Source organism: Scardinius erythrophthalmus (assembly GCF_964197995.2).
Source record: "Scardinius erythrophthalmus genome assembly, chromosome: 17".
Lineage (NCBI taxonomy): Eukaryota > Metazoa > Chordata > Actinopteri > Cypriniformes > Leuciscidae > Scardinius > Scardinius erythrophthalmus.
Genome location: NC_138237.1, coordinates 32,467,595 through 32,489,388, shown reverse-complemented (window position 1 = coordinate 32,489,388; position 21,794 = coordinate 32,467,595). Strand labels below are relative to the sequence as shown.

Genomic DNA, 21,794 nt, shown 5'->3' with positions numbered 1-21,794 from the left:
CAGGCTGTTGTGGATTACCAACTGATGATTAGAGATATTTGTGTTGGGTCACCTGGCAGCGCACAGCGTTGATGCAGCAGTGTTTGTCATGTTCAATCTGTTCAGGTATTTGAGCATCTTTTTACACCAACTTTCACCTGTTGCATTTATTTATTTATTTATTTTTTGCACGTGTTTAAATAATTTATTAGCCATAGTTTAATGGTAGCCTGTAGGCACAGTGCATATGTGTGTGCTCTTTCCAGATATCCAGCAAAACTCCCCCAAGCAAGTATGGAAATTGAAGGAGTCCAAGTGCACTACTCCTTGCTGGTGACCCTGCATACCCACCACTACCATGGGTCATGAAGGGCTTCTCAGGTCCAAACCTGACAGAAGCACAAACACTGCTCAGGGAGTGCCATCCGTGTGAAGGTGGAACATACATTTGGACACCTAAAAACCAGATGGCGTGTCCTGCCCAAAATGTGTGACGATTTCATGCCTCTAGTGTTGACTGCATGTTGTATTCTCCATAATATATGTGAGGGAAAAAAACAGCATCTGCCAACTGCAGCATTACACCCAGCTCCTCAACTACAACAGCCTCAGGGACACAACCGGGATAAACCTGATGCTCCAGCTCTTGAAATCAGACAGGCTCTGGTGAACCCACCTTACCAACCTGCCTAAAAATCACCCTTAAACATTTACCTTTATTTCTGTTGTTGTTTTTTACATTTTTTAAACAGTAACATTTTAACATTTAAACATTTTTCTTTTTGATTTAAATATTTGTATTCCCCAGGATACGTTACACGTTTGGGGGTATAAATTGATTGAAAACAGAATGCTTGTTTGCCAATGCATGCTACAAAATTAAAGCAACATTTTAAAAAAATATTTTATTCTCTCATAACTTAAATGAAACATTTGTTGTAATATCCTGTTAAACAATGAATATAATGTCTATTTATGAATATATTAGCCTGTTATATAAACCTTAAACACAATCTGCTTCCTACCTTCTGCCCTCTGATTGATAGTTCATGTTTTTTTTTTTGTTTTTTTTTATCAAGTAAAATAGTTTTGCTGTGAAATCTTCTATGATTTGATTTTATGATTATGATTAATAATACATTTACATTCCCGGAGGGGCCTTTATTAAGTGACAAAGATTACATTTAGTGCAGATGTTCCAAGGTGCAGGAAAATTGGTGCTTCAGTGCATAAGTGAATGTGTGACAATCTGCTGTAGAACTGCAGCATGGGTTATTTAACAATCACTGGAGCCTACATGAGAAAAGAACCAGAGAAAGTATTAGTCTGCTCTTGGGAGATCTAGTCTCCCCTAAGCTTCTTTCTGTTGTGCTTATATTCTCTTCTCCTGATGGCTCTCAGTTGGCTCTCATTTCCTGACTCCGCCTCCTGGCTATTGGATCCTCTCGCATAACAACGCTGACAAGTGCTCGGGGAGCTCGCCACAGATGTGATGTTCACTTAAAGAAAAAAGTTGCAAGTATCTTGCAGTATAAAACTACTAAACTAGTAGTTTACTGAGAGTATATTTTAAAGTATTCGACAAGTAAACTTTCAGTATACCTATACGTTCACTTGTAGTATAGTTGCAGTACAAACACTTTTTTTTTTTTTTTACTAATTGTGTACTCAACATTTAATACTGTTACACTTAAAGTATACTTAAACATATACCTTTATACACTAAAGGTGGGCCAATTTAGTTCCAAGTAATATTGAAACAGTACACTTACAAGTATAGTTTTAGAACATTGATATTAGTATACTTACTACATAAAGTATACTCAAAAATACTTAAAAAAACAAAACAAAAAAAACACTTGAAATCTACTTTTTTTTTCTACTTTTTAAGGGCTGTTAAATTTTTTATGGACTAAATGCAGCAAACTTGGCTTGTACTTCTGCAACCGAAGCTTAATTTATTTTGCTTTGTAATGTGTCAGTCATGGTCCCACACTGGCTATAAATCCACTGGCTCAGTCTGCTACAGTAGCCATGCCACAAACTCTTGATACTGTATAAGTTGAGCTATAAAGAGATTAACAAATCTGAGCGGGCCGCTCTCAATGTTTTGATGGGGCCTGAGGTGCTCAATGTTTACACTTTTGGGGGAGTGTTACGCCCTGGGAAGGGAGGAAAAATAAAAGAGGAGGAAGTGAGAGCGGCATCTACAAAAACAAATTTATTTATGAGGGTCAATCACATAAAGTTCAGCTACGAAGCCTTCAAAAGCACGCGGCAGCGCCGGTTTACGCCAGGGATCGATGTAAGGAGAAAAAGCGCCCCATGAAAGCAAGCCAGCATGTTTTTCTAGACAGGGCACACCTGTGCACCGGTGTATCCAATACAGCTGATTACTCCCCGCAGCACTGCAGTGCACCTGTAGAGGGAGCACAACACACGGCGAAAGAGTAACAAAGAGCAGCGGCCGTGACACCCTCCCCCTTAAGAATAGGGAACTAAAAGTTTCCATTAACGGTACCAACAACCAAAACCATAACAACAAAGGTTTTAATATTTAAAGAAAATTTGTTTGCATACAATAACATATCAATATCACATCCAAAAAACTCCCTCATCAGGGTAGCAAGGTATATTGGAAAAATAAGAAATACAAACCTGTGGGCTCACAGCCCGATACCAAACTTTACACAATGTTTTCTATATTGGCGCCCTTGACAACACACAGGCCACTAAGTTATCAGAACCCTTTAGGTGCCGGACATCTAAATGGTAAGGCTGAAGGAATAGACACCAACACATGAGCCGTTGGTTTGGGTTTTTAACCCTCTGGGGTCTGAGGTGTTTTCTGGGCCCTGGAGGTGTTCTGAAATGCTCTGACATTTGTGCTTATTTCTGTTCCTTGTGACATTTTCATAGCTAAAGTATGATTACACTGTATTCAGCACAAAATCTGCTTCAATAATATGTCAGCAGCATGTATGTAAAAGTTTGTAGTTTTGAGATAATGACATTAATGCGTGGTTTGTGAAAAAACAAAACAAAATTGTCACTGAAATAAGGCAATGAAACCCATACTGATTATTTCTTCACAAGACTTTTGAAACTTGTATCACGTAGCCTAGAATATTTGCTTCAAAACTATGTGAAAATCATCCTGCATACTCATTCAGATAAAACAATATATTGATTTAAAATTTGTAAGACATGTTTTGTGTAAGAAAGCTTTATGCAAGGAGGTGTGAATCATCATGAATATTGATGTGTTTCACACCTGAGAAAGACGAAGACCCTCCCCTGATGGCCCTATCAGGTGCTATGAGGCCCTATCATTATGAGGAACCTTGCACAAAGAATTAGGAGATTTAAAAAAGAATGGATTTTTGATTGTTTGGATTTATTTACAACACAACATAATCCAAAGATACACAACAAAGGACAAAAAAGCACATTATTGAACTCACTAATCTGAAGACAGAGACTTGAACAGGGAATATTTGTTTTTGATATAATTTACATCATTTAAAAATAGAGACTTCAAGCTTTGTAAAGACTTATGTCTCACGTCAGTGTTACAAGCATTTGCTGAGTTACGCATTTCAGAATGAACTTCACATTGAGAGAGACGGCAGAATGCGCATCATTTTTATTTTCTTTATTTTACGAAAAACACAACATTTTGTTTTTATTATGAGTGTAAACAAATAAAAGAAGACATTTAACAGGTTTGAATGATGTAAAACATATATATGTAAGATCAAAATCAACAGAGTATTTTGAGTCTCTTTTGCACTGCAGATTTAACGTGAGATTTGCCTGAGAAAGGCGAACGAGGAGAAGACGTAAACATTGGAAATGTTCTTGCCACGTTTCACTTATTATGACTGTATCATCCAAGTAAACAGTTACGCCGTCTAATCCAGTGACTATTTTGTTCATTAATCTTTGAAACGTAGCCGGTGCGTTTCGAAGGCTGAAGCTCATAACACGGTAGGAAAATAACCCACCTGGTGTTATAAAAGATGATACCTCGCGCATGCTACCTCGCGTCAGCGGGATCTGCCAGTAGCCCTTTAACAAATCCAGTTTAGTAACGAATTTTGCTGCACCAACCTGGTCAACCCAATCTTCCATCCTTGGCAGAGGGAAGGAGTCCGGCTTTGTGACCGAATTTAGTTTTCTATAGTCTGTGCAAAAAACGGAAAGTCCCGTCCCGTTTCTTAACCAGTAGACATGGCGAGGACCAGCTAGAAGAGGAGGGTTCGGCTAACTTGTTATCCAGTTAATACTGGTAAATACTAGTTCTTGCCGTCGAGCTACGTCGAAATGTTTGAGATCAGACTTTTTATTGTTTCTGAATTTTTTTGTCGCCCCTGTAACATGCAGTCGTCATGCAACTTTAATTCATCCACAGGCGAGACCGTCTCGAACTGCGTAGCACAAGACTGAGGGGAGCTGTCCACTAGCAGCACGGGGCCCACTGGCACTGAGTTTCCCCTGTTTCTACGATAGTAGGGCTTAAGGAGATTCACATGGCAGACCTGTGAGTTCCTTCTCTGGTCTGGTGTTAAAATCGTAGAATTATCGTTATTGCCACAATGTATCACCTCATAAGGCCCGGTGTATTTAGTCCTGAAAGGTGAGTCTACTACCGGAAGAAGTGCAACGACTTGATCACCCACGCTAAATTTACGCATAATGGTCAAACAATCATTTCATTTTTTCTTGAGTTTTCTCCAGCCACTTTTTAGCTAAATCCCAGGCCAATGCTAGTCAATGACGGAAACCCAGTACATAATCTGATAATTTCCCAGGTGGTTCAGAATCCGTCCATTGACCGTGTAAAACGGCTAGCAATCCCTGGACTTTGTGTGCAAAAACCAGTTAGTTTGGGCTATAACCAATACTTTCCTGCATAAACTCTCTTGCTGCCAGCATCAGCCATGGCAGGCCCTCTTCCCAGTCCCTATTCAATTTGACGCAATAGGCTCTGAGTAACGACTTTAATGTAGAATGAAAACGTTCCAGAGCCCCTTAGCTCTGTGTTTTTTGCTGGGCAGAGACAGCTGTCCTCACTCAGCGGTGAAAGCATATTGTTTGCGCGCTGTCGCGGAAGCGTCAGTGGAAGCGTTCAGCTCTCATGTTCAGCCTCCTCGTGTGAAAACTCACCGAGCAAGGACACCAGGAAGGCACTTAAGTATCTTCTTCTCCCTTTCACACTTTTATCTTATTTACCCTTACTCAGTATGTTGTTTCAATACCTTTCTTCAATACATTTTCTCTCGACAACGCTCTTTCATCTTCTGTGAGCACTTAACCTCTTAAAAAAAATAAATAATAATAATTCTTTCCTTTTCCTTTAATCCTCCCTTATCGGGCTTATGCTACTCTGAACAATGCCTGAACTTTGTATTTTGAGCACTTCTTGTGTTGTTTTTGCCTCTTCACGATGACTCGCTTAATTTAGTCCTAAATTGTAAGTCGCTTTGGACAAAAGCGTCTGCTAAATGACTAAATGTAAATGTAAGCACCAAATTTAGTACACAATATAGGCCTAACTTATTAATAAAGCATACTGTAATAACTAGCAGTTATTAAACGTGGGAGCTGACTGGAGCTTAAACTACTCTATATTACTTTTACTAGGCAAATTGCTAACGCGAGCTAAGAGCACTCATGTCCCATACACCGCTAAACCATGAGTGTCTCTGTAAGTGGTGCATCAGTAATACAAACCAGCAGGAGGCAGTACTGCTATCTTACTCCCTCTTTTATTCAGATCACAGAATAAGAACTGCACAGGCAAAATCCCATCTTACACATCTCTTTCCATGACGGTGAGAACCACATTTTTACATAACAAAGCAGTAAATGAACCAAGAACACTCGAACTAACTCATAACACACATAACTTTACTAACACAAAAACCCAACCATCTTGCTTTAATAATGCATAAATCAACTCCCAACAAACAATTACCCATAATGCACCCAGCTGCTAACGCTGAATGCCAGGTCATTACAATACTTTGTAAAAGCAAACAGATTACATTTACATTTACATTTAGTCATTTAGCAGACGCTTTTATCCAAAGCGACTTACAGATTAGGACTAAGTTAAGCGAGTCATCATGAAGAGGCAAAAACAACGCAAGAAGTGCTCAAAACGACAAGTACTCCTCGCTGCGGACTGTAGCGCGGTGACGTCACGTATCGACGTCACGTATGTACGTCACGTATGTACGTCACACATATGTGTTACCACGCATGCGCCATATCGCGGTGACAGCGCATGCGCGTTACGCGGTGACGTCACGCGTCTTTAAAACGCATGCGCATATTTGACATAATATGCGCGTATATCCCGTTAATACTTTCTTAAAGAAATTCAAGGTAGATGTTAATGCAGACTGTTCTTTTTATGGACAGCACCCAGAGACTATAGTGCATTTGTTTTGGCTTTGCCATTATTCTAAATTGTTGTGGAAAGACTTTTCCCGTTTTGTTATTGATAACATTGATAAGGATTTTTCTCTACTTTGGGAAAATGTTTTGTTTGGAATTGTTAATTGGAAAAATTAGCAATTACACAAAAACAAAATATTCTTAATTAATCTTCTTTTTTTGTTAACAAAATTTTATATAGGCTACATAAATGTAAATTTTCAGGTCAGAAACAACTTTTCTATGTTTTGATTACTGAAGTACAACATTACGGATATCTGACTCGTGTAACAAGAAAGCTTTAAAAACAATTGAAATATGTTAATCTTTTAATCTTTTAATGTATTTTTTTTTCTGATTAGTTATACCCCTGTCTTTCTTTTTGTTTATTTGTTTTACATTTTGACTGTTTGTATAATGTTTTCAATATATATATAAAAAAACATTTGACAATTTTTTTTTTAAATGTTAATGTATTAAAAAACAAAACAAAACAAAAAACTCTGAAGTAATAATGAAAGCAGTTTTAACTATGTCTGATCTAAGGTAAACTTATAAGGAATTTCAGAGTATATATTGTGTAATATCTGTGTAGTATTTTTCACATTATGTTGCACTTCACAAAATTACAAATTACTGTGTAAATTACAAAATGACTGTAAACATTAATGGCACCTTTTTTAATCATCCCTTTGTAATGGTTAATAATTGTTTATTTTTGTGCATTATATAGGCTATTATAAAACATTTACTCCAATAAAGTAGTTTGAATGAAGTTAAACCAACTACATACATTGTTAATCTCTGTATCCCATTTTATGCATGCCAACTCAAAAAAACAAACTAATAACAATGATCAATTTTATTTCAAAACAAAGATGATAATTGTATAAAAGAAATATGTACACATACAGATATTCACATACATATCTGTACATCAACAGACAGACAGACACACACTTCAAATACTCAGCTTGAAATTCCCCTCCATCATTGAAAAAACAATCAACTGAAAACACCCTCAACCTCCTTATCGGAATAAAATCCACACAGGACTCCTTCTGCCATCACCTACAGACCCAGGTGGGCAGTCCTTGTATACTTCAGTGCAGTGCAAGCAGAGTCAACGAGCAGGGCACCCGGAACTCTTGCTTATATTGTCTGGAAAATGCACTCCAGTTCACAACACCTAATTTGTATAAAATACAGAACAAACAATATTGAATCATTTTGAAGAAAGGCATTAACATAGTACAGAGTCATAAAAGGAATTTCTTTTTTAATTATTTTATACACATTAAGATGTTAGACAAAGATATGTTTGAGTGTTATTGGCTTTGTCTGTAAAGTACCTAAGAAACTTACTTTGTTTATGAACAACATAAAATAGTTTAAAAAAAAAAGTTTATCAAGAAAGGCAAACTTTAGATTGGCTTGAGAAAGCCTAGTCTGAAAGTTTGAAATAGTTTTAAAAGCTTGAAGTTTGAAGGTTTTCAGTTTGAAGTTCAAAGTTTTCAAGCTGAAAGTTTTGAAGGCAATACAGTGTATCAGGCACAGATAGACATGACAGACAGACACAGACAGACAGACAGACAGACAGACAGACAGACAGACAGACAGACAAATAGATAGATCTAGGACAGACTTTCTCAAGTACCTTTTACAGTACTCACAACTTAGATTTAAAGAACTTACTGTCCAGCCATACAATGTGGGCCTCTTCTCTGATTTTGGGCTTGCTGACAACGCCCCTGAAAATCTTGCATGTCAGTGAAAGCAAAATACAATGTTTAACTTCATTACTTTTTAATTCTTTTACCACAAATTTATTTAACATAACTTACAGTACATACAATACATTCAGGAATGTAACTTTTACAGTACGATCTGATACTGAGGAACAACATTTCTTTTGTAATGCATGCAACAATCAACTACATGACTTCATTCATTTAAGTTTTTTTGCTCTATTTGAAGACATCTTTCAAGCCTTAATTTGTTTAAAGGCGAATTAAGACTTTTACATATTTTAAGATTTGCTGAAACCCTGTCATTTTGAATGCTAACATATAGACCTATCATAAAACATGTCATAACTTTTTTTTTTTTTTTAAACATTTATGACGCGCTCTATGGCATCTCTTACAATTAAAAGTCGTTAACACAAAAGCACAATTGTTAAAACAGCATTTTTTTAATAGTTTTAAACAACAAAACATTTTACATACATTTTAGAGCCAGGGTAGCAAAGAAAACACAAATATAAAATACATATGCATGTAAAATGCATGTATATACCAAAGCCTCCTTAATCACACTGTTATCATACTTTAAATATCCAAAAATTACATTTTCAAAATGCAAAACAAAATTAAAGAATATATTTTCCTTAATAAACAAACACATCATACCATTTTTTCACATGACTACAATGCCAGAAAATGTGGGTTCTGTTTCCAAGTGCAAAGAGCAAAAAGTGCAACTTACATTAATGTCTAAAGCATAATTGCTTATTGACTATGTTATTGACTTACTGCCATCGAATCCATCGTCGGAAGTGATTGAAAAAAAATGCGCGTGCGCACGTGTGTATTATAAACAGACTTTGCGCATGCGTGGTAACACATACGTGACGTACATACGTGACGTACATACGTGACGTGAATACGTGACGTAACCGCGCTACAGTCTGCAGCGAGGGGTGTCTCAAATACGAAGTTCAGGCATTATTCAGAGTAGCATAAGCCCGGTAAGCGAGGTTTTTAAAGGGAAAGGGAAGGGTTTTTTTTTTATTTTTTTTATTTTTTTTATGAGGTTAAGTGCTCACGGAAGAGATGGGTTTTCAGCTGTCTTTTGAATGTTGCCAGGGATTCTGCATTCCGGATGAGGGTGGGGAGAGTGTTCCACCAGCATGGAACTGTGTATGAGAATGTTCTGGAAAGAGATTTTGTGGCTTTCTGTGATGGAACCACGAGACGTCGCTCGTTGGCCGATCGTAGGCTTCTGGTAGGGATGTAGGCTCGTAGGAGTGAGTGAAAGTAGGAGGGAGCTGAGCCTGTGATAGATCTGTAAGCAAGCGTCAATGCCTTGAACTTGATGCGAGCAGCGAGAGGTAGCCAGAGCAGAGAGATGAACAGAGGAGTGACGGAGAAGTGAAGGAGATTAAATCGGATTATGAACAACACCCATAGAAAACCATTAGGCTATAAAACGCTTAACGTGCAATAGCGCGTTGCATGCTCAATAAGGTGTATGGGCTAGTGAGTTTTAATATCACCGTCTTACTGCATTAAGCTTTTTCTTTATAATAAGCTCTATGGGAGGAAACCTATACACAGACAATAGTACAGTAGGCTACACAACTATTTTCAGAAAAAATTCTGTAATTCACCAAAAGGGTTTTTTCATGTTCAAATGGTTGTAGTATGTCCCTAGTGACTAGACTGACTTACTACAGGTTAAATTGTGCCAATGCCTCCCTTCATGTATTTACAGTAAACAATTAGGCTATTTTCTTTTTTAATAAAAAATTACTGTAATTCACCAAAAGGTGACTTTTTGGTGACTTACTACAGGTGAATAATGCAAAATCTCACCTGACTGTCACTAGGAACGTACCACAACCTTTGGAACATATACAAAAAAACAAAAACAAAAAAAACACTTGGTGAGTTACAGTATTTTAAAAAAGAATTGTACTGTTCAATTGAGATATTGAATGAAGCTCATACAGTAAGTCATTCTGCCCACTAGGCATTTACTATAACCTTGTAAGTATCGATCATTTGAGTGAATGATTGGACGTTTATATTTTTGAACTGTGAGTGGAATTTGCAGATGGTCCTTAGAAAATGCAGCAAATATCAAACCTAAAACTTACTTTACTGTGCTCCCGGAGCGGTTGCTCTCCCCTACACATGCAAAGTTGAACTCAACTGCGAAATTTCACGTTAAGATTTTTCTTTTAAACAGGTTCTAAGGAAGCAAAATGCCCTTAACGTGAAACTTTGTGCTTCCCGTTCATATAGGCTATTGCCTGTGTATAGTTTTCCTCCCATATAGACCTATTATAAAGAAAGCTTAACGTTAATGCAGTAAGAAGGTGATATTAAAATGTACTCGGTTACTAACGTAACCTCGGTTCTCTCTAGAGAGGGAACGAGTATTGCGTAAGTTGCTTGCGCTACGGGAAAAACTCTTTTTCTCGAGATACTGAAGCCAAAAAATTATCCTTGATTTTGTATTTATTGTCAACGTGTTGCAGCAGCTAGCAGACCTAGAGCGAGCTAACTAGCGCGCTCATTGGCTGCTCCGCGGCAACTGCAGCAGCCTACCACTGAGCCCTGCGTGACGTCACGCCAATGAGAGCGCTTCGCGCCCCTACGCGTCATAGCCCGCCAGAACGGGCGTGGCTTAGCGTATAAAAGACGGGCTCGGGAGCTGCTTACCTGGTTTTCATCGACTGAAGCGAGACCAGCTCGAGGCGCGAGCACGGCAGGTTACACAATACTCGTTCCCTCTCTAGAGAGAACAGAGGTTACGTTAGTAACCGAGTACGTTCTCTTACAAGAGGTTCTCTCGCATTACGTAAGTTGCTTACGCTACGGGAACCCCTTGTCAGCGCGCGCCAAGCATCCACCACATATAGTCCCAGGGGCACACCCGGGGAACACAGATTATTGGGAATAAGTGTCATGGTGTGGGTTTTGTGTCTTGTTCCTTGTTCTTGTCTGTCATGTAATTCACTGCTTGTCATGTGATCCTGCCATGTGTCTTGTCCCATGTTAAACTGTTCCCCGTTATGTTGATTAGTCTTCCCAGGTGTTTCAGTTTAACCACACCCCCTTGTTATCTTGTTTAGCTTGTTTTCCCTGTGTATATAACCCTGTCTGTTTTAGTATGTGTTACGGAGTCCTTGTTTTGTTCACACCACTTCAGTTCCCTGTATTCCCAGTTTGTTTTCTGTTCTTGGATTGATATTTGGATTTTGACCTTTTTGCATGGAAGACTACGATTTGGATTACCCTAAATAAAAGAACTTACACTGCATTTGGATCTTGCCTGTTCCTTGTGTGGATCGTGACAATAAGACGGCCAACCTGAGTGGGCCAATACATGTACATAAGCACACAGTATCATGTGGCAAGAAAAACAGAGCGGCACAGCCGGTCCATACTGAAAGGGAATCTACCCTTATACGGCAGTTCAATCAAAGGAGCTAGGGTTAATGTGAGAGTAGCCTGCGCGCAAACTAATCTGAGTAGAACATACTCGTAACTTAGACTGACAAAAGTCTAGCCTGCACGGCAGGAACATCTAGGTTATAAAACCTAACAAATGTAGAGGGGGAGGCTCAGCCTGCCGCCATACAAATGTCGTGAATAGAAATCCCGCTGGACCAAGCCCACGAGGAGGCCATACCTCTAGTGGAATGAGCCCTGACGCCCAAGGGGCACTTCAGGTCCTTAGACGCATATGCTGCCACAATATCGTCCACAATCCACCTGGACAGACTCTGTTTCGAGGTGGCGAGGCCCTTGGCGCGCCCACCAAATGCAACGAAGAGCTACTCCAAGCGCCTGAAGGCGGCGGAGCGCGTGACGTAAACCCTTAACGCCCTAACAGGGCAAAAGAGGTTAACATCAACTTCGCTACCGGATCCCGGTAGGGCCGATAATGTAATAGCCTGCGCTCTTAAGGGAGCTCTTTGGGGACATAACCATGTCTTGGCTTGAGGATGACTTTAGAGTCATTAGGTCCAAACTCGAGACACGCGGCGTTAACAGATAACGCGTGTAAGTCACCCACATGCTTGACTGATGACAGGGCTGTCAGAAAAGCGGTTTTGAGCGAAAGGTATTTCAGATCCACAGTCTGTAAAGGTTCGAAGGGATGAGCTTTCATGGCCTCCAGGACCATAGAAAGATCCCAAATAGGAACCGACGGGGGTCGTGGGGGATTCATCCTCCTAGCTCCTCTAAGGAAGCGGATGACGAACACATTCCATTCTATTGACTGGCTGCGCATCGACTCTGCGAACGCCGCAATGGCCGCAACATGTGGAAGGGGTCCTGCCCTTATCCAGTAGCTCTTGAAGGAAACAAAGCACCCCGGAGACCCCACAGGTTTGTTGATCTAGGTTTTTGTCGGCGCACCAGCTAGCAAACACAGACCATTTAGACGCGTAGAGCCTTCTCGTAGAAGGAGCACTAGACAACCCCTGTTCACAACCCCTTCTGGCAGGACAACGGGTATCCGTTGATTATCCATGCATGCAGAGACCAACGCTCTGGATGAGGATGCCAAATCGAGCTGCCGCTTGAGAGAGGAGATCCTTTCTCATCGGAATCGGCCATGGGCCAAGCTCGTCAGCCGCCTTAGCTCCGGGAACCAAGCTTGGTTCTCCCATCACGGGGCTATGAGGAGCACCGAGCGGCCAGTCTCCCTGATTCTCCTGACTACCTGTGGTAGCAGCGAGATCGGGGGAAAAGCGTACAGTGGGCAGCTGGGCCATGCTTGGGCCAGCGTGTCCTCGTTCTTCGAAAAGAACATTGGGCATTGAGCGTTGTCTTCTGACGCAAATAGGTTGACTTCCGCTTTGCCGAAGAGGTGCCACAGCAGCTGGACTGTCTGAGAATGCAGGGACCATTCTCCTGGAGGAACATTGTTCCTGGACAGTCTGTCTGGACCATCGTTCAGGCGACCAGGCACATGCGTGGCTCTCAGCGAGAGCAGGGAGTGCTGAGCCCAAACAAGGAGGCCAATGTTCCGCCAGAGCATTGAGATTTCTGGATCTGATGCCGCCTTGGCGGTTCACATAGGCCACCACTGACATGTTGTCCGTGCAAACCAGTACATGGTGGCCCCGCAGGCAAGGGAGGAAGTGCCTCAGCGCCTTCTCGACCGCTATCATCTCTAGACAGTTTATGTGAAGGCCCTTTTCCTGGTCTGACCACTGTCCAAAGACCGGCCTGCCCTCGAAGAGGGCACCCCAACCTAGGTTGGAGGCGTCTGTCGAGATAATCTTCCGGTACGAGATAGCTCCCATTGTCACTCCAGACTGGTACCATTCGGCCGCTATCCAAGGCTCCAGAGCTGAAACGCAGCTCTGAGTCACTCTGATATGCAGACCGCCGGAAGCCCAAGCTCGGTGTGGTACCTGTGCATTCAGCCAGCGTTGTAGCGGGCACATACGTAGCAAGCCCAGCTGAAGTACTGCTGATGCTGAGGCCATGCAGCCTAACATTCTCTGAAAAGTTTTCAGGGGAACAAGGCTGCCCGTCCGGAATGAAGCGGCCAGGTGTCGAACACGGCGCGCACGCTGTGTCGACAGGTGGGCCGTCATAGACACGGAGTCCAGTTCTATCCCCAGAAAAGAGGCTGTCTGACTGGGCAGTAATGAGCTCTTGGTCCAATTGACCGTGTGACCCAATTTATTCAGATGGCTGAGAAGCAACATTCTGTGAGATATTAATTCTATCTCTGACTGTGCTAGAATCAACCAATCGTCCAAATAGTTCAATATTCGCATGCCCTGACTTCTGAGGGGAGCGAGAGCCACGTTCATGCACTTCGTAAATGTACGGGGTGCTAGGGACAGGCCAAACGGGAGGACGGTGTATTGATATACCTGACCGTCGAAGGCGAATCTCAAGAATGGCCTGTGACGGGGTATTATCTGAATCTGAAAGTATGCGTCTTTCAGATCGAGAGAGATAAACCAGTCCCTCGGGTGAATTTGTGCAAGGATTTGTCTGGTCAAGAGCATTTTGAACGGTCGCTTTATGAGAGCTTTGTTCAAATGTCTCAGATCTAGGATAGGTCTGAGAGCCCCGTCATTCTTTGGAACGAGGAAATACCAGCTGAAGAAGCCTGACTCGCTCTGGGAAGGCGGTACTGCTTCTATGGCCCCTTTGCATAGCAGCTTTGCTATTTCTGCGCGAAGTAGGTGTGCTACTTCTTGATTCACTTGTGTCTCGATCCGTGCTAGGAAGCGCGGTGGACGGAGAGCGAATTGCAGCAAATAGCCCTGCTTAACTGTGTTCAGCACCCATTCTGACACTCCCGAAATAGCTTCCCAGGCTTTTGCGTGCATAGCTAGGGGTAGAATGGCCTCTCGGTTCCGGTCGCCACACGGCGTGGGCTCGCGAACCTGAGTCTGAGGTATCGGCGTGGTGAGCGGGCTCTCGATGCTCAAACACAGCAGCGCGCTGAAAGCGGCGGCTGGCCGGTTTACATGTAACGTCCCGGTAACTTTGAGCGGGGAACATTTCATGGGGAAAAATCCGGGGCGCGCGAGTAGCGCAGGGCGTGTTGTGTTTATCAGTAAGCGTGGGCGCTCGCGGGCGGACACAGGACTTACAAAATAGCCAGTGTGTGTCGGCTTTATAGGTTTTGTCCCCTGGGATAAAAGTGTAGCAGAGTGGGAAGTGAGTAGGTGTTGGCTCTGTTTTGCGGGCACATTTCCTACATCTAACACTCGAGCGGCATGTGCCAGCTCTATGGGCTCTGCATGAGTGAATGACACAGGGGGAACAGTGCTTGTGTGTAGGGGTGAACACTGAGAAGCGGGCACATTTTCTACACTCAAGACACCATCGGCATGAGCCGGATAACCATAAATTGTACTCTTTATGAGATTTCTCTGGGTCGCCGTGAAAACAGCATTTGGGTGCAGACGAGTGGATTGTACAACGCGCTCGTTGGCTGCAAAATACACATCTGCAGTCGCCTTTTCTAAGGGAACTGACAGAGCGAAAAGCTTTGAAGGCGGTCCGGCCGCAGTGGGACTTGACCTTCTTCTCCTCCTTGAAGCTGCTAGGAGGACTTCGCGGGCTCAGGTGTCAGTGCAATCTTAGACCGGGGTCCCCGTGGGCAGAAATAGCTTCATGGCCTGTGAGGTCTTCTGCACTTCAGAAAACCGGTCGACAATCCCACCAACAGTTGGGCCAAAGAGGCCGGATGGGGAGAGCGGGGCGTTAAGAAACATGGCCCGCTCAGCCTCGCTCATGTCAGCGAGCGTCAACCAGAGATGCCTCTCCGTGATGGACTCCATGGTCCTCCCAATAGCCTGGGCCGCGGATTTAGTAGCACGAAGGGAAAGGTCCATTGCGCTTCTTAAATCCGTAATGATGGGCTGGTTCGCGCCTTTCTCATCCCACTCACGGAGGAGATTGGCTTGCAGAATCTGCAGAACTGCCATCGAGTGCAGGGCGGAAGCAGCCTGTCCAGCGGCGGTGAAAGCGCGGCCGACGAGAGCTGATGTGGCCCGGCAAGCTTTAGACGGGAGGGCAGCCTTTGCACGCCATCCCGCAGAGGGCGGACAAAGGTGCGCTGCTACCGCCTCTTCCACGGGGGGGGATCGACTTGTATCCCTTCCCACTGGCGCTGTCCACTTGGGAGAGCATCAAGGAGACGGGGGAGTGAAGTCTCGCGGAGAATAATGCGTTCCATGATTTCGTGAGCTCATTGTGGAGCTCTGGCAGGAAAGCTGCTGACCTGGAGGCGGGCGCATGGCGGCAGCCAGGTAAAAAACACCCGTCGAGCCTGTTGGACGCGGGCTCCTCAGGCGGGGACCATTCAAGGCCAAGTTGGCCTACGGCCTTGGTGAGGAGGCGAATAAGATCGGCGTCCACACTTGCCCGAGTCCCACTGGATTCCTGGAGCAAAGTGGCGGGGTCTGGGTTGGAACCAGACCAATCCTCGCTTCCTGAAGCCAGGAGGGAACAGCTGTCATCCAAGGCATCTCCGTCCGCTTCCTCTCCGGAAGCGCCAACAATGAGGGCGGCGGCCGGCATCTGCACGCTTGTAAGGGAGAGCAGAGAAGGAGATCATGAGGCTCAAGGGGAAGGTTCCGGCGAGCGCTTGCAGGCCATGGCAGGCTCCGGTAGCCTCTGGGAGAGACGCTTCTTACTGCGCGGTCCAGCAGAGGCAGGTGGAGGTGCAGATTCGTCGTTGAACATGGCAAGTCGAGCCCGCAGGGTCGACATTGTCATGTCGTCACAGTGGACGCAGCCGCCCGAATACAGGGCGAGGGCTGCGTGGTCTCGGCCCAGGCAAAGAGCGCAGATCACATGGCTGTCTCCATCGCTGAGCGGGGCTCTGCAAGAGCCACAGGAAATGCGAGGCATTTTGACAAAAACGCCTCATGCTCTTTCAGAGAGAAAATGTGTGACGCAGCGGCGAACACACACAGCAGAAAAGGATATGACGCCAGATAGCGTAGGCACGGATGGCTGAAGGCGGCGAGAATCGACTGGCTTCCTCAGGTGCTGTCCTGGGCTTGCTCTGTCGCTTGTTTCGACAGCAGCGGCTTCTCTCGGAGATCCAGCGATGTGGAGAGCTTCGATGAAGAGATGAAAATCAGGTTAGCAGCTCCCGAGCCCGTATTTTATACGTTAAGCCACGCCCGTTCTGGTGGGCTATGACGCGTAGGGGCGCAAATCGCTCCCATTGGCGTGACGTCACGCAGGGCTCAGTGGTAGGCTGCTGCAGTTGCCGCGGAGCAGCCAATGAGCGCGCTAGTTAGCTCGCTCTAGGTCTGCTAGCTGCTGCAACGCGTTGACAATAAATACAAAATTAAGGATCATTTTTTGGCTTCAGTATCTCAAGAAAAAAGAGTTTTTCCCGTAGCGTAAGCAACTTACACACTACGAGAGAACCTCTCGTAAGAGAACTATAGTATAGTAGCCTATACACCTTATTGAACATGCAACGCGCTATTGCATGTTAAGCATTTTATAATGGTTTTCTTAAATAATTCTTATAATGGTTACAATTCTTATCAACCTACGTCTGTGATTTCATGTACGGATTCGGACGGGACTAACATCTCCGTGTTTATTACCGAGGTAGGAGTGTCTGTGTTTTACATGTGGGCATTGCAGAAGATCACGTGTTCAAAATGTACAAGTACATTTCAGGAATATAACTTAAAAACTGCCATTGAACACAATTTATGAAATTTGCTCAAATGTATTTTGAAATTAAGTACTTTTAAAATTAAGCACTTTGAAATATAAAGTAAAACGTCCTAACGTATTTAGTGTTTTGTAATCATTTTATAAAAATTGTAGTATAAAAAAAATAAACATACATTTATCATCATGATTTTATAGAACTGGGTTCTTATAATAAACCCACTGGAATAAAAAGTTTTAACTTATAAAATTTACACGTTATGTAATTAAGTGCAGAAATGAAAGTAATCTTACCTGAAACTGATATTACAGTAGCCAGTCTTAACAGTTTACGTGATTTGGCTCTTCTTGTTGATTTATTTTTTTTATTTCTTCGCAGTGTACCGAACACATCTACATCCATTATCAGTGCGCAAAAAGCAGAAACTTGAATACCGGCGCGATAGCGAAAGATTGTACGGTAGTTCACGTTGACCAAAACACACAAGAAAAGCGTTTTGGAAAAAACATTTTCGGCAATCACAGACATTCACATTCGGACGGGATTAGATTTCTCTGAGGACCGCCGAGTTTGACGAAAAACAGTAGGTAATTTGCTCTGGAATCTTTACAGAGGTCGTGTGAGAAAAAGGCAGACATGGCAGATTCGGACAGGATTAAAATCTCAAAGTACGTCTGTGAAACAGAAATTTCTCTAACGTCCCCCTGTGAAACTAGTCCCGTCCAAATAGGGCTTATGGGTGTTGTTCATAATCTGATTTAATCTGTTTGCTCCTACAAAGTATGCTTTATTAATAAGGTAGGCATATATTGTGTACTAAATTTGTTGCTTCAATATCACTTTCTTAACCCACATTAAGCGTCTTAAATGGGGAAGAACGCTTGATTGCGCTGCCGTTGTCTGTTTTAGCAGCTACTGCCATCTAGTGGTAGCAGGTTTTCTCAGACAGCTGTGTGTGGATTGTGCGAGGCTAAACCGGCGAATTGAAAGTCTCAAAACCCAAATGAATCAAATAGGATCGACCGAGAAACGAGTCAATGAATACAAGCGTGTCACCTTATCCACAAATGCATATCTTACTTACTGCATGCACAAATTCTGACCTACATTAATACAAAATCGAGGCTTATGTCTCTATTTTTAAAAAATTCTGCACATTTATGTAATTCTGGATTTTGCACACACAAGTTGTATTGTAGCCTATTAGTTTAAATGTAGTGACGCACATTTGTGGATTTAAATGCTTAAAAACCGTGAAATGAAAGTCTCAAAATCCAAATTAATCAAATTAAGAAAAGACGTCAATGAATGCACGCGTGTCACCTGATCCACACATGCACATCTTATTTGTTGCATGCGCAAATTATGATACACTAATACAAAAGAAAAGTTTTTTATTCACAAAAATGTCTCTATTTGTACAAATTTTGAATTTTACACACAGGTTGAAAGGCATTTGGTTGTGGATAGTAAAACATATCTACAACATTTATCAAGTTCATGGATAATTGTGCTTGCACGTGTTAATCATTTTGATATTCATCCCATACATAACACGTCTTTCCTGTCTGACCAAAACAACAGAATTATGTACAGCTTTCTGAAAAAGCTCCAAGCAAATGACCCTCTCATTGGGTTGTATTGTAGAAACATCTGTGCTTGTCCAGTCAAATTCCAAAGTGACCATTGCCCTTCACCAACACTTTGTCACAATCATTCTCATGAACAGTAAACTTCTGTTTCTTGTTCCATTCCAATTTGCCTTGAAGCAATGGTGCTGTATTTATTTGTCACTTTATGAAATCATGCAGCGGAAACCATGTTAGTGCTGATTTGTAAGTGAATGTCTACATACAGGGAACATCAGTCTTGTAAGTAATTGCTATAAACAATTATTATTATTATAAAATATATGAAAAAAAAAACTGAGCAGAAGGGGAGTACTTCATCTATCAAATTGTCATTTTGATGGGTTCATAGGAAAGGGCATTTGCAATATTTAAGTGCAAGCTTTTCATTGTTTTGGTAAGAAATATTGTCTTGGATAATGCAGGATTATACCCTCCAGGCCCTCCCTCTCCCTCTCCCTCTCCCTCTCCCTCTCCCTCTCCCTCTCCCTCTCCCTCTCCCTCTCCCTCTCCCTCTCCCTCTCTCTCTCATTATATGTGCTAAACTTCACTGAGGTTTAATACAGTTCCTTGCATGAACGTACACAATCTAAGTAAGACACTTACTCAAAATAAATATATATTCAGTGAATTATAATAATGATTAAATAATGACACCCACTACAATGCCTCAACTTCTACAGGGGTCATCTTACCCCATGGATCTAATTTTAACTTTTCACGTCAAAACAGAAACAGTATTTTACTGTATATTACTGCACACCCCTGACCTAATTTTTTTAAACAATTGTATATGCTACAAACACTTCATAAGGCCCTCAAACAGTATTAAAATATCTTAAAATTATTACAATTTAAGGCTGTAAAAAGTCTTAAATATATTAAATAGTATTTTAAAAAGTATTTAATTCTATTAATCATTTGTAGAGGTCTTAGATTTGCGGATGGAAAGACACAAGACTCACTCTGGTGAGTTAAGGGGACTCTGAGCAAAGTATGTTAGTGTAGTGGAGCGACAGTAATTTCCCTTATTTGCTCAAAGCATTCTATAATCACTCCGCTCCATCATGTATCTGTGATACATGATGCATTTTGAGATTGTTTGGGATTATTCTGGTGTTAAATGGTATTAACTTTATGTCCAGGTCTTAAAAGCATTGAATTTGATTATGAAAACCCTGCTTGAACTTACTCATGTGCTTTTTTATGTAGATATCATTTGATGTCAGCTTTCACTTCGTTCCTTACTTCTCATGGTGTGGAGACTACTTATTTGTAATAAGAAGTGCCCACAGAATTTTAATCTGACAACTTCAGATTGAAGTCTGGAGCTTACTAAATAAATGATGTACAGAGACATGCACATGAAGAGCATACATGCTTTAATGCTGCAAACTCCAATTGTTTGCTATCGCTTACTCAATTACAAGAATCAGTTATAGATACTTCTCAGTGATTAATGCTGCCCTCTAAAGATTTCAACATTCATTTTTAACACATGAAGAACTTTGAATTTTTGCCACTATTTTTATGCATGGCATTAGATGACTTATTAAAAGCAAATGCAAGGAGATAAGATTTCTTTTGATGTTTGTTCCCATAGAGAACATGAAGAGGATTGCATCATCAATAATGGAGGTTATAAAACATGAGCAATACTCATCACTGGATAAGACACTGTGGATTTGAGATGATTCCTACTCCCAACTAAGCAAAAGTTCACTGAGGACAGTGTCCCCTGTTCCATGTTGGCAATATGGTCAGAGAGATAACTCTTGGAAAAAAGCTTGTTTTATCCCTCAAGCGACAGCTGTGAAAACGCAATCATTCGAGTTTGAACTTTTGAAGGAGCCTTAAGGATCTCACACCGACAAGGCTGAATCTCTCCTTAAAGTGCGATGAATTATTGAAGTGTACAACTGAGAAAAGCATCTCGACCAATCAGGGCCAGCCAAACAGGAAGCTCTGTTAAATGTCAAGTCTGAGCAAAAGTCAAAATCTTTTTCCTACTCTTGAGTCATTTGCCAAGATTGTTGAAGTGCTTCACACACCAGCGCAGGCACATGTGGAAACTTGGGGGGTGAAGTGAAGTTTTAAAAGGGCTGTCAGAGAGTCTTGACTCATTCTTTTTTTTTTTTCTCTAGGAGTACACGATTGATGTGTTCTTCCGGCAAAGTTGGCGGGATGAGAGGCTGAAGTTTGATGGGCCTATGCAGGTCCTTCCACTTAACAACTTGCTCGCCAGCAAGATCTGGACTCCTGATACCTTCTTCCACAATGGGAAGAAATCAGTAGCCCACAATATGACTACACCTAATAAACTTCTGCGACTGGTAGACAATGGAACTCTTCTCTACACAATGAGGTATGATTTTGACTCTTGGTAGTCTCTGTAAAAGCCCTTGATGCATGTTGAACAACTTCCTCATCCAGTCTACAATGGAATCAGTTGGTGACTTTGGGTGTTTACAGTTTAGACAGCTTAGTTGATTATAATGAGAACAATCAAATTTTATTACATCACTCACTTGCAACGTATGTACTGTATATGGATTTTTCACAGAACAAAATGGTGAACTAATGCATTATTCAATCATTCTGTTATCTGGCTTCTTAAATCAATTAAATCAACGTTTTGGGGGGGGATTTCAAATTCAATGGACACCAGGTTATCAAACAGTAAACAAATCCAGCCTGATTTCTCCAGCCCTTTCAGATGAGCTGGCAGATGTAGACTAATGTCTTCTTATCGATGGAGGACTCTGAATCAACGGGGCGATCGGGAGCTGGCCAGCCTGTGACCCAAACACCCCAAGTGCTTGA

At 42.1% G+C, this 21,794-nt stretch overlaps 1 protein-coding gene across 1 annotated transcript in view; it reads left to right on the top strand.

Moving 5' to 3' along the window:
• The window catches only part of gabra3 (gamma-aminobutyric acid type A receptor subunit alpha3), a gene marked incomplete at its 3' end in the record, with an annotated part of 658,422 nt that overhangs the window by 246,623 nt on the left and 390,005 nt on the right, over positions 1-21,794 (top strand). Inside the window, exon 5 of the mRNA XM_081391376.1 lies at positions 21,116-21,336. Within this exon, the coding sequence (XP_081247502.1) occupies positions 21,116-21,336 (221 nt within the window). The remainder of the gene's footprint in view (positions 1-21,115; positions 21,337-21,794) is intronic.